This window comes from Oncorhynchus nerka, unplaced genomic scaffold, assembly GCF_034236695.1.
Source record: "Oncorhynchus nerka isolate Pitt River unplaced genomic scaffold, Oner_Uvic_2.0 unplaced_scaffold_1939, whole genome shotgun sequence".
NCBI classification, from domain to species: domain Eukaryota; kingdom Metazoa; phylum Chordata; class Actinopteri; order Salmoniformes; family Salmonidae; genus Oncorhynchus; species Oncorhynchus nerka.
The window spans coordinates 32921-51583 of NW_027039387.1; the positions used below are offsets into that span (position 1 = coordinate 32921).

Below are 18663 nucleotides of genomic sequence, written 5' to 3' on the forward strand. Positions count from 1 at the left end.
CAGTCTGCAGAAATGTCCTTCTTTCATGTTGTTTTATTGTTCAGTCTGCAGAAATGTCCTTCTTTCATGTTGTTTTATTGTTCAGTCTGCAGAAATTCTCTTATTTCGTGTTTTATTGTTTAGTCTGCAGAAATATCCTTCTTTCATGTTGTTTTATTGTTCAGTCTGCAGAAATGTCCTTCTTTCATGTTGTTTTATTGTTCAGTCTGCAGAAATGTCCTTCTCTCATGTTGTTTTATTGTTCAGTCTGCAGAAATGTCCTTCTCTCATGTTGTTTTATTGTTCAGTCTGCAGAAATGTCCTTCTCTCATGTTGTTTTTGTTCAGTCTGCAGAAATGTCCTTCTTTCATGTTGTTTTATTGTTTAGTCTGCAGAAATGTCCTTCTTTCATGTTGTTTTATTGTTCAGTCTGCAGAAATGTCCTTCTCTCATGTTGTTTTATTGTTCAGTCTGCAGAAATTCTCTTATTTCGTGTTTTATTGTTTAGTCTGCAGAAATATCCTTCTTTCATGTCGTTTTATTGTTCAGTCTGCAGAAATGTCCTTCTTTCATGTTGTTTTATTGTTCAGTCTGCAGAAATGTCCTTCTCTCATGTTGTTTTATTGTTCAGTCTGCAGAAATGTCCTTCTTTCATGTTGTTTTATTGTTTAGTCTGCAGAAATGTCCTTCTTTCATGTTGTTTTATTGTTCAGTCTGCAGAAATGTCCTTCTCTCATGTTGTTTTATTGTTCAGTCTGCAGAAATGTCCTTCTCTCATGTTGTTTTATTGTTCAGTCTGCAGAAATGTCCTTCTTTCATGTTGTTTTATTGTTCAGTCTGCAGAAATGTCCTTCTTTCATGTTGTTTTATTGTTCAGTCTGCAGAAATGTCCTTCTTTCATGTTGTTTTATTGTTCAGTCTGCAGAAATGTCCTTCTTTCATGTTGTTTTATTGTTCAGTCTGCAGAAATGTCCTTCTTTCATGTTGTTTTATTGTTCAGTCTGCAGAAATGTCCTTCTTTCATGTTGTTTTATTGTTCAGTCTGCAGAAATGTCCTTCTTTCATGTTGTTTTATTGTTCAGTCTGCAGAAATGTCCTTCTTTCATGTTGTTTTATTGTTCAGTCTGCAGAAATGTCCTTCTTTCATGTTGTTTTATTGTTTAGTCTGCAGAAATGTCCTTCTTTCATGTTGTTTTATTGTTTAGTCTGCAGAAATGTCCTTCTTTCGTGTTGTTTTATTGTTCAGTCTGCAGAAATGACCTTCTCTCATGTTGTTTTATTGTTCAGTCTGCAGAAATGTCCTTCTTTCATGTTGTTTTATTGTTCAGTCTGCAGAAATGTCCTTCTTTCATGTTGTTTTATTGTTCAGTCTGCAGAAATGTCCTTCTTTCATGTTGTTTTATTGTTTAGTCTGCAGAAATGTCCTTCTTTCATGTTGTTTTATTGTTTAGTCTGCAGAAATGTCCTTCTTTCATGTTGTTTTATTGTTCAGTCTGCAGAAATGTCCTTCTCTCATGTTGTTTTATTGTTCAGTCTGCAGAAATGTCCTTCTCTCATGTTGTTTTATTGTTCAGTCTGCAGAAATTCTCTTATTTCGTGTTTTATTGTTTAGACTGCAGAAATGTCCTTCTTTCATGTTGTTTTATTGTTCAGTCTGCAGAAATGTCCTTCTTTCATGTTGTTTTATTGTTCAGTCTGCAGAAATGTCCTTCTTTCATGTTGTTTTATTGTTCAGTCTGCAGAAATGTCCTTCTCTCATGTTGTTTTATTGTTCAGTCTGCAGAAATGTCCTTCTTTCATGTTGTTTTATTGTTCAGTCTGCAGAAATGTCCTTCTTTCATGTTGTTTTATTGTTCAGTCTGCAGAAATTCTCTTATTTCGTGTTTTATTGTTTAGTCTGCAGAAATATCCTTCTTTCATGTCGTTTTATTGTTCAGTCTGCAGAAATGTCCTTCTTTCATGTTGTTTTATTGTTCAGTCTGCAGAAATGTCCTTCTCTCATGTTGTTTTATTGTTCAGTCTGCAGAAATGTCCTTCTCTCATGTTGTTTTATTGTTCAGTCTGCAGAAATGTCCTTCTCTCATGTTGTTTTATTGTTCAGTCTGCAGAAATGTCCTTCTTTCATGTTGTTTTATTGTTTAGTCTGCAGAAATGTCCTTCTTTCATGTTGTTTTATTGTTCAGTCTGCAGAAATGTCCTTCTCTCATGTTGTTTTATTGTTCAGTCTGCAGAAATTCTCTTATTTCGTGTTTTATTGTTTAGTCTGCAGAAATATCCTTCTTTCATGTCGTTTTATTGTTCAGTCTGCAGAAATGTCCTTCTTTCATGTTGTTTTATTGTTCAGTCTGCAGAAATGTCCTTCTCTCATGTTGTTTTATTGTTCAGTCTGCAGAAATGTCCTTCTTTCATGTTGTTTTATTGTTTAGTCTGCAGAAATGTCCTTCTTTCATGTTTTTTTATTGTTCAGTCTGCAGAAATGTCCTTCTCTCATGTTGTTTTATTGTTCAGTCTGCAGAAATGTCCTTCTCTCATGTTGTTTTATTGTTCAGTCTGCAGAAATGTCCTTCTTTCATGTTGTTTTATTGTTCAGTCTGCAGAAATGAACTTCTCTCATGTTGTTTTATTGTTCAGTCTGCAGAAATGTCCTTCTTTCATGTTGTTTTATTGTTCAGTCTGCAGAAATGTCCTTCTTTCATGTTGTTTTATTGTTCAGTCTGCAGAAATGACCTTCTCTCGTGTTGTTTTATTGTTCAGTCTGCAGAAATGACCTTCTCTCATGTTGTTTTATTGTTCAGTCTGCAGAAATGTCCTTCTTTCATGTTGTTTTATTGTTCAGTCTGCAGAAATGTCCTTCTTTCATGTTGTTTTATTGTTCAGTCTGCAGAAATGTCCTTCTTTCATGTTGTTTTATTGTTTAGTCTGCAGAAATGTCCTTCTTTCATGTTGTTTTATTGTTTAGTCTGCAGAAATGTCCTTCTTTCATGTTGTTTTATTGTTTAGACTGCAGAAATGTCCTTCTTTCATGTTGTTTTATTGTTCAGTCTGCAGAAATGTCCTTCTTTCATGTTGTTTTATTGTTCAGTCTGCAGAAATGTTCTTCTTTCATGTTGTTTTATTGTTCAGTCTGCAGAAATGTCCTTCTCTCATGTTGTTTTATTGTTCAGTCTGCAGAAATGTACTTCTTTCATGTTGTTTTATTGTTCAGTCTGCAGAAATGTCCTTCTTTCATGTTGTTTTATTGTTCAGTCTGCAGAAATGCTCTTATTTCGTGTTTTATTGTTTAGTCTGCAGAAATATCCTTCTTTCATGTCGTTTTATTGTTCAGTCTGCAGAAATGTCCTTCTTTCATGTTGTTTTATTGTTCAGTCTGCAGAAATGTCCTTCTCTCATGTTGTTTTATTGTTCAGTCTGCAGAAATGTCCTTCTTTCATGTTGTTTTATTGTTTAGTCTGCAGAAATGTCCTTCTTTCATGTTTTTTTATTGTACAGTCTGCAGAAATGTCCTTCTTTCATGTTGTTTTATTGTTTAGACTGCAGAAATGTCCTTCTTTCATGTTGTTTTATTGTTCAGTCTGCAGAAATGTCCTTCTTTCATGTTGTTTTATTGTTCAGTCTGCAGAAATGTTCTTCTTTCATGTTGTTTTATTGTTCAGTCTGCAGAAATGTCCTTCTCTCATGTTGTTTTATTGTTCAGTCTGCAGAAATGTACTTCTTTCATGTTGTTTTATTGTTCAGTCTGCAGAAATGTCCTTCTTTCATGTTGTTTTATTGTTCAGTCTGCAGAAATTCTCTTATTTCGTGTTTTATTGTTTAGTCTGCAGAAATATCCTTCTTTCATGTCGTTTTATTGTTCAGTCTGCAGAAATGTCCTTCTTTCATGTTGTTTTATTGTTCAGTCTGCAGAAATGTCCTTCTCTCATGTTGTTTTATTGTTCAGTCTGCAGAAATGTCCTTCTTTCATGTTGTTTTATTGTTTAGTCTGCAGAAATGTCCTTCTTTCATGTTTTTTTATTGTACAGTCTGCAGAAATGTCCTTCTCTCATGTTGTTTTATTGTTCAGTCTGCAGAAATGTCCTTCTTTCATGTTGTTTTATTGTTCAGTCTGCAGAAATGACCTTCTCTCATGTTGTTTTATTGTTCAGTCTGCAGAAATGTCCTTCTTTCATGTTGTTTTATTGTTCAGTCTGCAGAAATGTCCTTCTTTCATGTTGTTTTATTGTTCAGTCTGCAGAAATGACCTTCTCTCGTGTTGTTTTATTGTTCAGTCTGCAGAAATGACCTTCTCTCATGTTGTTTTATTGTTCAGTCTGCAGAAATGTCCTTCTTTCATGTTGTTTTATTGTTCAGTCTGCAGAAATGTCCTTCTTTCATGTTGTTTTATTGTTCAGTCTGCAGAAATGTCCTTCTTTCATGTTGTTTTATTGTTTAGTCTGCAGAAATGTCCTTCTTTCATGTTGTTTTATTGTTCAGTCTGCAGAAATGTTCTTCTCTCATGTTGTTTTATTGTTCAGTCTGCAGAAATGTTGTTCTTTCATGTTGTTTTATTGTTCAGTCTGCAGAAATGTCCTTCTTTCATGTTGTTTTATTGTTCAGTCTGCAGAAATGTTCTTCTTTCATGTTGTTTTATTGTTCAGTCTGCAGAAATTCTCTTATTTCGTGTTTTATTGTTTAGACTGCAGAAATGTCCTTCTTTCATGTTGTTTTATTGTTCAGTCTGCAGAAATGTTCTTCTTTCATGTTGTTTTATTGTTCAGTCTGCAGAAATTCTCTTATTTCGTGTTTTATTGTTTAGTCTGCAGAAATGTCCTTCTTTCATGTTGTTTTATTGTTCAGTCTGCAGAAATTCTCTTATTTCGTGTTTTATTGTTTAGTCTGCAGAAATGTCCTTCTTTCATGTTGTTTTATTGTTTAGTCTGCAGAAATGTTCTTCTTTCATGTTGTTTTATTGTTCAGTCTGCAGAAATGTTCTTCTCTCATGTTGTTTTATTGTTCAGTCTGCAGAAATGTTCTTCTTTCATGTTGTTTTATTGTTCAGTCTGCAGAAATTCTCTTATTTCGTGTTTTATTGTTTAGTCTGCAGAAATGTCCTTCTTTCATGTTGTTTTATTGTTCAGTCTGCAGAAATGTCCTTCTCTCATGTTGTTTTATTGTTCAGTCTGCAGAAATGTCCTTCTTTCATGTTGTTTTATTGTTTAGTCTGCAGAAATGTCCTTCTTTCATGTTGTTTTATTCTTCAGTGCCTGACCACATTCACACATTGTGTGTAACTCTGTATAGTCTTTGCATCCTTACTAGCTTTCTGACATTAGTGTGTTCCCACTGGCACTGTTTAAAATATTGTGTCCATATTAATTAGCATGTGCCTCAATCCCACTGAACTCTGCTGTCACCTGTCAATGTGTCTGCTAGAAAATGGTGCATTTAAAGTGGTACTCCAGTCTCCTTTTCATCTCATAGAGCTGTCCTAACAGCCTGATCTCACCTCAGAATATCCCTATTGTACTGGACATACTGCATTATACAAGAAATACACACCTTTCCTCTCTGGTCATCAGGAAATTCCATGTTGTCATCATAAAATAAAACAATACCTCTGACTACTCTACCAGAAACCTTAGTCACACATTGTGGATGTGAGGTTGTTGTGATCCTTAAAACCAGAGCCAAAACAGAAGAGATCTTCCTTGTTGGTCAGGATGATAAAAAGACTATCACAAAGAAGGAAGGATGGGATGGCTTGGGGGAAGGAGGGGTGGGGTGTGGGGTGTGGAGGGAGAGGATGAATCAGTCTCACTAACTTGAATGTTATGGTCTGAAAATAAGGAATTACCAGTTTGATGATACTTCCTTGAATGCCTGCCAGATCTCTATGGGGAAGAAGGCATGGGGTGTGGTGGAAGATGAATCATTCTCGTTACCTCGAATTTAATGGTCTGAAAATACGTTTCCAGTGTGAAGCTACTTCCCTGAACGCCTACCGTCCTCAAGAAACTGTTGAACTTGATATCCCAAGTATAAATACAGTAAAGTATGGTTGAGCAAAAGTGTTTTTTAGACAACTGGAAACTTCAAGTGAGATGCATTCAAGGAGTTGGTCTGATGGGAATCCGCATGTCATCGGCCTCCCCCTTGCTTGAGGAACAATACATTAACAATAGAGAACAAAAAAGGAAAGCCCCTCCCCCCCTTAGGCACGGCTGCATGGCGCACCTGTGAGCTTGGGGGTTGCCGGTGTATCGGGCCTTCCCACCTCGGTCTCCAACATTAAGCTGCTTGTGTCTCGCCCAGGACCCTCGCACAGCTCCGGGAACCTATCCAACGACTCTGCGCCCTGGTGCAGGTTTAATGTCTCCCCTCCCGTCGGCGGAGCACCAAAATGCTTTTCGTTCAACCTCAAACCTTTTTGCTCTGTGAACTGTGGCCTCTGGCGAAGGGCGGGCGGGGGAAAGGAGGGCAACCTCCCCAACTCCGCCTAGCCACTAGCCTCTGCGTAAAACAAAAAAACAAAAGAGTAAAACTCTTAACAGTGGATCACTCGGCTCGTGCGTCGATGAAGAACGCAGCTAGCTGCGAGAACTCATGCGAATTGCAGGACAGATTGATTATCGATACCTCGAACACTTTGCCATCAATCGGAACCCCTGGGTTTCCGTGACCGGGGCAGTCGCAGGCCGCCTTCGTGCGGACCAGGACGGCTCGGTGGGAGTGTTGAGGAGGGGCCTCGGCTTTCTCTCCCCGGTGCGCCCCTCCCTTCCCGCCTCGACGGGAGGCGCCCACGTTCCCCGCATGGTCGAACCTAAGAGGGTTTTATATATGCCGGTGGACTCTGTCTCAAAAGAGGAAAGACCAAACCCCCACTTGTACTATGCAGAGGTGACACCACAGGTTCAGAAGTGGTGTGGCAAAATGCATATCTTATTTTCTGAGGGCTTGAGTTTTTCCTGATCTCATGTTTAATTTTTTATTTATTTAACCTTTTTAACTAGGCAAGTAAGTTAAGAACAATAACTCTTATTTACAGTGATGGCCATCCAAAAGGCAATTGGCCTCCTACGGGATGGGGCTGGGATTAAAAATAAAAATATATATAAAATATAAATATAGGACAAAACACACATCAAGACAAGAGAGACAACACAGCCCTACATAAAGAGAGACCTAAGACAACATAGCAAGGAAGCAACACAACATGACAACAACATGGTAGCAGCACAAAACATGGTACAAACATTACTGGGCACAGACAACAGCACAAAGGGCAAGAAGGTAGAGACAACAATACATCACGCAAAGCAGCCACATATCCAGAGCATCTCAAAGGGTGGTGACATGTCTGGTGAACATGCAGGCCATGAAAGAAGTTGAAAAATGTTCAGCTTTGTTTCAGAACATTCAATTTGGCAATAGTTCTTGTGGAAATTCCTGCAGTCAGCATGCCAATTGCATGCTCCCTCAACTTGAGACATCTGTGACATTGTGTTGTGTGACAAAACCACACATTTTAGAGTGGCCTTTTATTGTCCCCCAGCACAAGGTGCACCTGTGTAATGTGCATTCTGTTAAATCAGCCTCTTGATATGCCACACCTGTTAGGTGGATGGATTATATTTGCAAGGGATAAATGCTCACTAACAGAGATATAAACTAATTTGTGCACAATTTTAGAGAAATAAGCTTTTTGTGCATATGGAACATTTCTGGGATCTTTTATTTCAGGTCATGAAACATGGGACCAACACTTTACATGTTATGTTTATAGTTTTGTTCAGTATAGCTGTTATTGGCAGAGAATTCTGGAACTCTTTCTTATTGGTCTATTAGTTAATTTACCACCTGGCAGGCCAAAACTCCATCCCACCAAAAAAGGCTGAAATAGATGGTTGCTGTGGCACGTACCTGTAATCCAAGTCACTGGGAGGCTGAGGTTGGTTTAAGTACATTGAGATGTGGGTCGAGGTTATATTAGAGTTTAGAAATTATGTTGGAATTTAAACTAGGATTGTTTCAAAGTATGTAGTGTAGGTATGCCGTGAATGGCCTCACGGTTGCTGAAAGGAAGGTGAGCACATGGCTAATTGCGCTGTTTGAGCTAATCAATTAGATAAACAAGAAGCAGGTAACTGATGTGGGTAGAGATTGTTAGTTTAGACTGTTGAGATGTGGGAAGAGGTTACGTTAGAATTTATACAGGTATCATATCGACTAATGTAATATAGGTAGGCCATGAATGGCCTCACATACCAGTACAGTAGGTGTCAGTGTATGCACCTAAAAGTTCGATGCAATCCGCCAACCAGATCAAGAAGAATAAGCTGAAATTTCAGGCCTTTCAAACACCTCTTACACTCAAAAGGCATTATCATAATTTTCTCAGTATTATTCCTAACTCATAGTGTGGAAATATATATGCTGTATATATAAAACATAAAAAATATGGTTTGACTGAACTGGGACTTTGAGACTGACAATTGCACCACAAACATTTGTGAACAATCACCAGCAGTGGAAATACAATAATATGCCTGTCACGCCCTGATCTGTTTTCTTTATTATTTTGGTTAGGTCAGGGTGTGACTAGGGTGGGTATGTTAGTTTTGTCTTGTCTAGGGTTTTTGTATACCTAGGGGTTTTGTAAGTCTAGGTTTATGTATGTCTATGGTGGCCTGAATTGGTTCCCAATCAGAGGCAGCTGTTTATCAGTTGTCTCTGATTGGGGACCATATTTAGGTAGCCATTTCCATAGGTTTTGTGGGTTCTTATTCTATATTTCGTTGCCTGTCTGCACTATTCATATTAGCTTCACGGTTTTGTTTTTAGTTTGTTCAGTGTATCATTCGTTTAAAGAACGATGTACGCATACCATGCTGCACCTTGGTCTCCTTACGACGAACATGACAATGCCAACATTACTTGGCCTCACGTAGCCTCAGCAGATCGTTTTAATCTTTATCCTGTGCCAAATATATTTATTCAGTGAGTCTAAATGTTTAACATTAGCTAGCTAGGCTACTACAGCTAACGCTAATAGTTTTGTTAACTAGTTATAGAATGGCTCCTTCTAGCTAGTTTTAGAGGACAACTAAACTGCTTTTATTAACACACAATCTTGTTTTCCATGAAAATGTGTCTCTCTCACACAGCAAGCAATCAGGAGAGGGTTGTCACTAGTAACCACAGTCAAAGTGCAAAATTGGCTAACTTTAAAAATCATGATAAATTAAGACAAGCAATTTTAAATTAAGGTTAGCAGTGTGGTTAGGGTCAGATTTTAAGAAGAGCAATTGTAGAAATGGGTTTAGCCATAATTATGACGCTGTGGTAACTAGTGATGACCTGAGAGGAGCCTGAATGAAGAGAGAAACCAAGTTCAGAGTTAATGGGAAAGGGGATATCTAATCAGTTGCACAACTCAATCAAAGGTTTTGTATAACTAATGCATTTAACCCAACCGCTCTGATTAATCCAACCGCTCTGAATCAGAGAGGTACAGGGGGCTACCTTAATGGACGTTAAACAATGATGTGCTGGTTGTTGAGAGACGTGGTTGATTAGGCTTTAGCTAGGAGACCAATAACGTGAAATCAACATTTCACCATGACATTGGATTCAGGTTAAAAGTTGACTCTGCAAATCCAATCAGTTTTACACGCTGATTCAACATTATCACAGTTCATTTTTGTTGTTGAAATGTGGAAACGATGTTCAAGCAGTTTTTGCCCAGGGGGCAGTCATAAATGCCATAAATTGTCCACCTTTCACTTAAACAATGGGAATGAACCAGAATGATCCATTTTAGGCAACACCTACTGGAATTCCTTAGTTTTGTTTTCAGTGAAAAACCTTTAGAACAGGCTCAACTTGCCTAACTGCTCAGGTCACTTTCCCCAGGCAATAGGGCAACCTTTAGTCCCTGCTACAACTAAGTTCAACTACCTCTGCCATAGAAATAGAATGAACATAGAGGGTTGCAACCTCTAACCCTGGCACTTTGACTGGTAAAGTCATGGGTGCACACGCAATGGTGCCAGTGCAATCATTTCCATGGTAATGTAGAATGTTCATTCAAATTATGTTAACTGATGTGACTCGTGGAATATAATGTATTTTTTCTAATGTCAGTTGAGTTTAATCAACAAATCACATTATATATTGATGGGTACACTTTCTGCTTTTACTTCCTGCTTTGCTTCAATGGCAGCGTTTCCCAAACTCCGTCCTCACAACCCCAAGGGGTGGAAATGTTGGTTTTTGCCCTAACATCACACAGCTGATTCAAATTACCAAAGCTTGATGATTAGTTGATTATTTGAATCAGCTGTGTAGCACTAGGGCAAAAACCAAAAGGTGCACCCCTTGTAGTACCGAGGACCGAGTTTGAGAAACCTGTCCTATAGGTACATTCGCAATTATGCCATAATTTGATTAATTCTCTTTATATGGCCTCTGCTTTATGAATACAGGCCATTCCTGGCCTCCTCCCCTACTGGCGGCAGGTAGCCTAGTGGTTATGCCTCGAACCCACCTACAGTGTCATTGCACCAAACGCTATCCAGCACAGTGGAGGCTGCTGAGTGGAGGACAACTTATAATAACAGGCTGGAATGGAGTGTTATGATCCGTCCTCCCCTCAGCAGCCTCCACTGACACAGCATCATCTGGATATGTGTTCAACAAAAGTTCAACCTTCACCTTCTGCTACCATTTCTGTCAGGCCGTCTTCACATACAGTTTGATGTAATCGTTCGATAAATCGAAGGTTTTCACCACACGGAACGCACTGCAGCGTTCCAGGGGAAATTAATGTACCTCTGGTGTACCAAATTGCAAAGATGGTGTCGTGTGATCGAGGCATTAGAGCATTGGGCCAGTAACCGAAAGATTGCTAGTTTGAGTTGCTGAGCCAAATAGGTGAAAAATCTATCAATCTGTCCTTGAGCAAAGCACGTAACCCTAATTGCCTCAGTGTTGCCGTCAATAATAGCTGATCCCTGGCTGTGACCCCATTCTCTGTAGGATATGCAAAAAAGCATTTCCATTTCACACCAGGTTAATAAGGAATGGGCACAACATGAATCAATGTAATCCCTGGGATATGAGTCCAAAGGTTGACCCAGCATGGGCAGGGAAGACATGAGGTTCCAAAAACAGGCAGTTAAAGGCAGAACTGTTTTTCTTCTGTGCTTATTTTATATGGCTGTTTTAGCTGTTTCACTGAATAGAGAAGAGGTGGGCCTGTCTACTGTAGTAAAACGACTACTACTTTATCTCAAGTAATAAAATGACATGTCATCAAAGCTCAGTAAAAGCAATAAATGCAATATCTCCAGAGAGATGCTGAGTGTGCCTGCAGGCTGCAGGTAGGCATATATGTGTTGCAACCAATGTTCCCTAAAAAAATGTCAAATTTCAGGTCTGCTGAGTGCAAACTTCAACACTGTGAAAATGCAGCTGTACCCGCTTTAAGATCAGTTTTAACAATGGCCAAGTAGGCTACTGGCTATTTGATCATAATGTAGGCATTCTAGATTGGCCTACCATCAAAAATAATGGATAAAATGCATCCCATAACATTTTGACATGGAAATAGCTGTTCTATCATTCAGCCTACAGTAGCAGCCAATGTGTGGTGTTCAATGTAGGCCTACATTCTGAGACTTTTGAAAAAAACATGCAGGGCTTGACATTAACCTGTTTATCCATTTGTCCTTCAGACAAGGTGACTGTTGATATTGTTGTTTGATGCAAGAAACCACTTTACAAAATAAAATGTATTATTATACCCATACCATTGTTACAGAAAATCAGACAAATTACCTGGCTATCAGCGGAGCCTTGTCTGGCAGCGAAAAGATCATTTAGCCTCATTTACTGCCTTTAAAAAAACATAGCTGATATGGCTGACTTACTTAAACAAATGTGGTTTCTACTGACAATTGAGATGTACAAACTATGGCATTGAGATGTACAATCTATGGCATTGAGATGTACAAACTATGGCATTGAGATGTACAAACTATGGCATTGAGATGTACAAACTATGGCATAAGGGGATGACGAGCGGATAAGAGGCAATCTGTCATTTTGATTAAGACATTAATGAGCGAGCTAGGATGGACATAGTCAATGTAACTATTTGTTCAGCACTTTTTAAATGTACAGAGACAGAATTCAGAACATGGTCCGTTCTTATAGTATTCTCCCTGCACGCCAAGTCAGAAGCATAGGATAAATAAAGGGGGCATATAAGCAGACAATGAAAGCTCTTACACCTTGTTGTGCTGTGCTCACTTGAACATTAAGGTAGCATGGCGGTACTTGTGTTGTCATCAAACTTTGTCATCAAAGTCTGGTATTCTCTGGATTTATGGTGCTTTCAGGACAACTGGGAATCATCAAAAACAAGGTCGAATCATGACGTCAGTGATCTTCAGGTCTAGAAAGAGACCCGAGTTCCCGACTTGGAATTCCGAGTTGGATGACCGTTCAAAACGTATTTTTCCAGTAAGAGCTCTTTTTGTTTTAGTTCCCAGTTGTCTTGAACTCACTGAAGTCTGAGATTTGCCTGTTCCGAGTTTCCAGGTGTTTTGAATGCGGCAGAAGTCATGTTGGATTGACAGCATGAATGTTTATCCTTTTAAGCTTGGAAAAGGGACCCTTAAACCAAGACTTAGACCACACACCCACTCTACTGAATAGCAGGCTAGAAATTGCTTTGCAACGCTTGCAGTTAGCCGCCACTGATTCCTTCCAAACCACTCATTGTTGAATTTGCGATTTCCAACATGTTGTGTAATGTTTATGAGCACAATACATTTTATCTATAATTTCTCTTCCTATGACAAGGATTGAAAAGGATTTGCCAGTAGATTGTCAAGTTTATTCATGATGAGGACTTCTAGCTTGCTAGCTAAGGTATGATGTTGACATAATCAGTCCAATCAAAGCTACTGTAGATATAACGTGATTTGATGTAATTTTATCTGTGGCCAATGACCTTGAACCTTCTTGAACGGGCACTTCTAATGTAACTCTATGGCAGCACCCAGGGTGCTTGAATTTTTAGCTCTCCTGTAGAGTTCGCGGTGACGTAGTGTCCCCGTGAGTGACAGAACACTGAGCCAATCACGGCGCAACTAGAGAACATTACCAACTCCATATTTTCCACTGGCTGCCCCACCAGCACAGAAAGCACTGAACTAGGCTGAAACACCTTCATTTTGGAGCTGCCTTACTCAAGAAAGCAAAAAAGAGACCATGTTTATATGCAGCTTTATTAACTAAAATATTATTATATATTGTTTGAAAACTGTTATGTGACACGTATTAATGCCAAAATAACATGCAAAACAGGCAACAACAAAAACATGTGTATATATATATTTTTTTAGCTCAACAGATGGGGCTCGAAACAGGGTCTTCCCCGCCTGCCCTGAATGATGGTTCGCCACTGAAATGATGATACATTGGTTGCAACAGTGTAGTTCCCACACTTGCGCCACTACAGCGGGAGCTGCTCACGTGACGCAAATATTGTCCTCCTATTTGTTTGCTTACGTGCCTCTACTGCCACACCTCCTTACTCGGAGAGGTATATTAATCTGTTTCCCATTTGAGCTCCAGTCAGTTAGTTAGGAATACACATCTCCATAGGACTTTACGCCTCTAGGCTTTTTAATGACTAACATGGAGGAGCAACGGTATCCGGTTAATGTCCGACTGATTGGAGTAATGCACAAGGAGAAAAGCAAAGTATGGATACTTGATGCATGTAATACTACTGCTGCTGTTATGGGATATTTCTCCAGATTTCTGCATGAAATGTACAACTATTTTTTTATGCCTGTTAAATTAATAATTTCCCGAAAATGGTTGATTCTTTTTTGCTGTATTTTGTGAGTGCAATTAACTAAAACATTTATTTTTGAATTTGACAGCAATGATTTAATTGATATTTATAACTTATTTCAAATGTCCAGATGTACATGACATCGGTGCTTTGGTCAGATCAGAATGACATCATTGTTTACAGAACCTTCAAGGACTTCAAGACACTTAATGTAAGTTACATCATCAACTACAATTCAAATTGTCTGATCTAATGTAGGCTACATAAATGCAAAATATAATATGGAGCCATGCTTTTCTTACTTATGCCAAACTTTTTATCCAAAACAGGAACAAATGAAGAAAAAATTCCCACCTGCGAACCCACTTAAAAAATCGGACAGAATTATTCCTAGATTTCGAGGTAGGCCTATGTTTTACTTTTAATATCACGTTGCCGGTTGATGTCTATCATTTGTATCCTTTATATAACTAATAAATAATTCATTAGTAATCGTCGTATATTCCTTCGTCAGACTGGAGGATGAAGATAAACACAAAGAATAATGGTCCAAGCAAGTCCGTGGTCCAGCTCAAGTTTTTGGAGAAATACTGCCGCGAGCTCCTCAGCTGTGACCCGCGCGTCTCACAATGTCCTGAACTCATCCGGTACTTCCACCCCAAGGACCAAGATCTACAGCCAGAGTTTGCCAAGAATAGGTAGATTATAGTGAGAATTACACACATTGCTTAGGGAATACCACTGTGTCCTGAGCATTACGCACAGTATTACGCACAAGTGGATCGACTTCAAATCCAGTGTCCCGTTATGTTTTGGTGATTTAATTCAGTACAATAAATAGTTATACATTTACAATGTGACTTCCTTCCTCAGTATCATGATCATGCCTTCAGAGGATTCCGCTGGACATGACAAGAGTGTCAACATTGGAAACGTTACCCAGCCGTTCGTAACAGAGGCATACCGGTGCATGGCACCCTATGAGACCAAAGACACCAAGAACCGGCCGTTCAAAGTGGCCGTGGACGAAAACTTGGACGTGCTCATCAAAGACAAAGCAGGTGAGAGAACGTCTGCTGTGATTTGCCATAAAGTATAATGAGCATGTATTTTCCTTTGTAATAAACATGTAAAATCGCATCACTTTTAATCTCTGCACGAATGTATTGACTCTGTGACATGTAATGGGTTTGAGAGAGCTGATCATAACTGTCCATCACCAGTCTAACCCCTCTCCCTCTGCTCCCAGGCTGGTGGCTGGTGGAGAATGAGGACAAGCGTATGGCCTGGTTCCCTGCTCCATACCTGGAGAAGGTAGAGGGGAATGAGGATGACGATAGTGACGAGTCCTATGGAGAAAGTAAGAGACCATCATCTCTTATCCCTGACACATATGTATTTTTGTTTTCTATAGCCTGGGAGGGGATCATCAGGGGATCATCTGCAAAAATGTTCACATCAACAAATATATAAAACATTCACATATAGCTGATGCACCAGCGTCAAGACATACACTGCAAATACTGTACTGTGCATGTACTGCAAGGTGTGGACAACCATTGACAGTATATTGCCATATATTGATGTTGCACCTATCCTAACATTCTGAATCGCCCACAAATAGGTGTGCTGTACAGTGCTGTCAGAAGCTACAAAGCCACAAATAGAGACGAGGTGTCTATGGACATTGGCTCAGTGGTGGAAGTCCTGCAGAAGTCTGACAATGGCTGGTGGCTGATCAGGTATGTTACTGAACAACACCTGTCTGACTAAACAGGAAGAATACAGTAGCTATAGCTGTAAAAGAGAAGCATGACTTCCAGACTGTCGGAACCATGGAATCAAAATGATTAGAACTCGTACTAATTCTATGGTCAGATGACAGCAAATGCATTGAGAGAATGGAAATTGAAAGGGAATTGAAAGTCATGGTGCAGACAGACATGCAGAGTATCATCGCCCGTCCATCAGATATCATGCGGAAACAACAACGCTGTAATTATCTCACTACATTACAAGTTATCATTAGTTGATTCTGAAGAACCCAATACCAGAGATAGCTGAGCCATTGTCTGCTCAATGCTCTTTTGAGACAACCTCTCAGCGTGTTCTGCCCCTATCATTAGAAAACAGTTGGTAGCTTCCCCTTGGAAGTTGACGTGACTGAATTACTTAGCTGTTATCTTTTCACTGAATCAAATCCAAATATTTTCTTGACAATGGCCGTGTCATTGAACAGAACAAGGATATGAACAGAACAAGGATATGTCAATAACCTCATTTTGACAAAAATGCAGATATAACCTTCCAGACGTCAGTTCAACATCTAGTTTTGATTTACATTTGGTTGATTTGCGATCTAATGTGAATTCACCAAAAAATGGTTAAACGTTGGGTGAAAAAAATACAAAATTCCCTTACATTGACTTTTTTCAAATCCAATCAGTTTTCCATGTTGATTGAACGTCATCACATGGAATTACGTGGAAACAACACTGATTCAATCAGTTTTTGCCCAGTGGGTTATAATCTCAAATTCTCAATTTGTTTCTTACTGCATACCTTTTTACTAAACAGTACGTTCAAAATAGTATGTAGTAAGATTAGTACACAGTATGCAGTTTAAGTAAGTAGTAGCCAAGCTAGATTTCTGACACGGCCATTGACTTGTCAATTTAAGTGAAAGCTAGACAGACAAATGTGTACAAAGGCCACAGACTTGTCGTCTATCATTACCTAGGATAACATATTGTACCAAGGCTTTGACAACATTGTGATTTCTGATATGAAATCCAAACTCATGTCAGTTTCCAATTTCTTCTTTCTCCTCTTGACAGATACAACGGCAAGAGCGGCTTCGTACCTGCCATGTACCTGCAGCCCTACAACAACCCCCGTGTCCGCCTGGCGGCTCTCAACCTGGTCCACAGCTCCAGCTCTGACCACACGCTGGCCGGACACTCCCACGAGCGCAGCCATTCCCAAGGCAACATCCTGCAGCTGCCCGGCTCCCAACCTTCCACACCAAATCAGCTCAAGCCTACCGACAAGCTCAAGTCTCATTCTTTTAATGTTCTAACTGTGCCTCAGCCTAGCCCTTCACCTGTGATGGTCACCACCCCCACCCCGACATACCCTAGCAAGGGCACTCCAACGCCTACTATTATGGTGGAGGTGGACGGGGAGGTGGATAGACGCAAGCGCAGCCTCGCCGGCAGCATGGGAAGCGAGGGCAGCATGGGAAGCGAGGGCAGTGACTTCAGCTTCAGTGACGACCTCAGTTCGTCATCCTGCAGCTCGTCACTCAACCTGAGCCGTGCCGACATGGACGAGCGTCTCCGGCGCGCCCGCACACCGCCGCCCATGGTGGCCGACCGTCTCAACCCCGACAGCGGCGTGTTGGAGGGGAGGATGGTCCACGGAAGATCTGACCCAAACCTGTTCAAGATGGCCCCAACCACCCCCAAGGTGCCCCCCAGGCCCAGGGCGCAGGAGATCCTGACACGCTGCACTACAGTCACGCGCAAGAACGCCTCCAAAGCCAAGCTGTCGCCAGCGCCTGCTGTGATACTGAGCCGCTAAATAGGAGCAGTGTTGACCCAAAATGGTGGTGGGTCCAGACCCACTGGTGAGTCATGGGTAGCCAGTTCCTCCTTAGCCTTTTAAAACAGAGGGTGCAGACTGGGTTGTGGCCAGGACATGTGGTGTCTTGATGGGTTCCAGGAAGAATCCAAAGGTTTTAGCACAGAAAGTCACTGTACTAGAAGCCGGACTGTGGGACTTATCCGTTATGAACTTACCTGAACATGATTACACTGTGTTTTAAAGTGTTTAACTGCCTTGGGGCTGGTCATGTAACCATGAGTTGTGATATGGGAGGAAGAATCATACATTACTGTAATACTCTGAGTCACATATTGAGTCTTTATTTTTTTAATGTGGAAGTTTACTTCTTGCTCTGTTCGTCAGGCCTACTTCCATGCACCTGGAGCTGGATACTGATAACTGCATTGTAAACATTATTTTAATGCTGTCTATTAATTCAGGATTTATTTTGTGGATGAACAAATATTACAGTTAGGGGTTTACTGTCATTTGTCTACATTCCTGTTTTAATGAATAATTTCTCTTCACTTAATGTGAAGTCAGGTCATATACTGGTATAATTAAAATATACTTTTGTGAATAAACATTCAGTAGCAATTTACATTTTCTGTGATTGTCATGAATTAGTGTCTTCTATTAAATCCAAAAATGTGTTTTCATAGTTTCCACTGTATAGCCTTTTAATCTATGGATCTCTATTTTTCCATACTGGAAAACTGTTATTAGCAACTATGGTTGATTCCATATCATATTGTACTGCAAACTGCAACAAATTGTAATACCTTATTATACTAAAATAACTATAGATAACATATCTTGTACTGCAAAAAGCAATAAATTCTAATACTAAAATAACTTGTCCGCCTCTTTGAATGGAGAAAATATCCTGATTGAAACTTAACAGGATGTTGTGTGTGTGTGTGGCATACGCCACTGGTACAGATGACACTGGTTCCATCTCTTTTCATCCATAGCAAAGCACCCAATTTCTCTCTCTTGGAGTCACCATTTCTATCCACCGCTAGCTTACTATGAATTCTACTCATACTGTTAGAGCTCTCCACTGGTTTATACTGTTAGAGCTCTCCCTGAGCCCACTGGTTTATACTGTTAGAGCTCTCCCCGAGTCCACTGGTTTATACTGTTAGAGCTCTCCCTGAGCCCACTGGTTTATACTGTTAGAGCTCTCTCTGAGTCCACTGGTTTATACTGTTAGAGCTCTCCCCGAGTCC

General features: G+C 39.8%; 1 protein-coding gene across 3 annotated transcripts; it reads left to right on the forward strand.

The window, feature by feature from the left end:
- The first annotated feature begins 7804 nt into the window (after positions 1 to 7804).
- LOC115127920 (NADPH oxidase organizer 1-like) lies at positions 7805 to 18241 on the forward strand. Of its 3 annotated transcripts, none has more exons than XM_029657532.2 (8): positions 7805 to 7903; positions 13956 to 14036; positions 14155 to 14227; positions 14340 to 14523; positions 14699 to 14886; positions 15075 to 15185; positions 15450 to 15567; positions 16663 to 18241. In XM_029657532.2, the coding sequence occupies exons 1-8, from the start codon at positions 7856 to 7858 to the stop codon at positions 17405 to 17407; spliced, it is 1548 nt and encodes a 515-aa protein (XP_029513392.2). In that variant the 5' UTR covers positions 7805 to 7855; the 3' UTR covers positions 17408 to 18241. The 3 variants fall into 3 exon arrangements, with proteins under 3 accessions (XP_029513392.2, XP_029513393.2, XP_029513391.2); XM_029657533.2 differs by lacking the exon at positions 7805 to 7903 and adding an exon at positions 7927 to 8038; XM_029657531.2 differs by lacking the exon at positions 7805 to 7903 and adding an exon at positions 13590 to 13728.
- Positions 18242 to 18663: the final 422 nt, after the last annotated feature.

Bases quoted from the DNA above. Each gene is read 5' to 3' on its own strand.
- LOC115127920 (XM_029657531.2), top strand. From the start codon at position 13,654: ATGACTAACATGGAGGAGCAACGGTATCCGGTTAATGTCCGACTGATT. The intron at 14,228-14,339 runs GTAGGCCTATGT...TTCCTTCGTCAG, and splicing joins AATTATTCCTAGATTTCGAG to ACTGGAGGATGAAGATAAAC. The intron at 15,568-16,662 runs GTATGTTACTGA...TCCTCTTGACAG, and splicing joins AATGGCTGGTGGCTGATCAG to ATACAACGGCAAGAGCGGCT.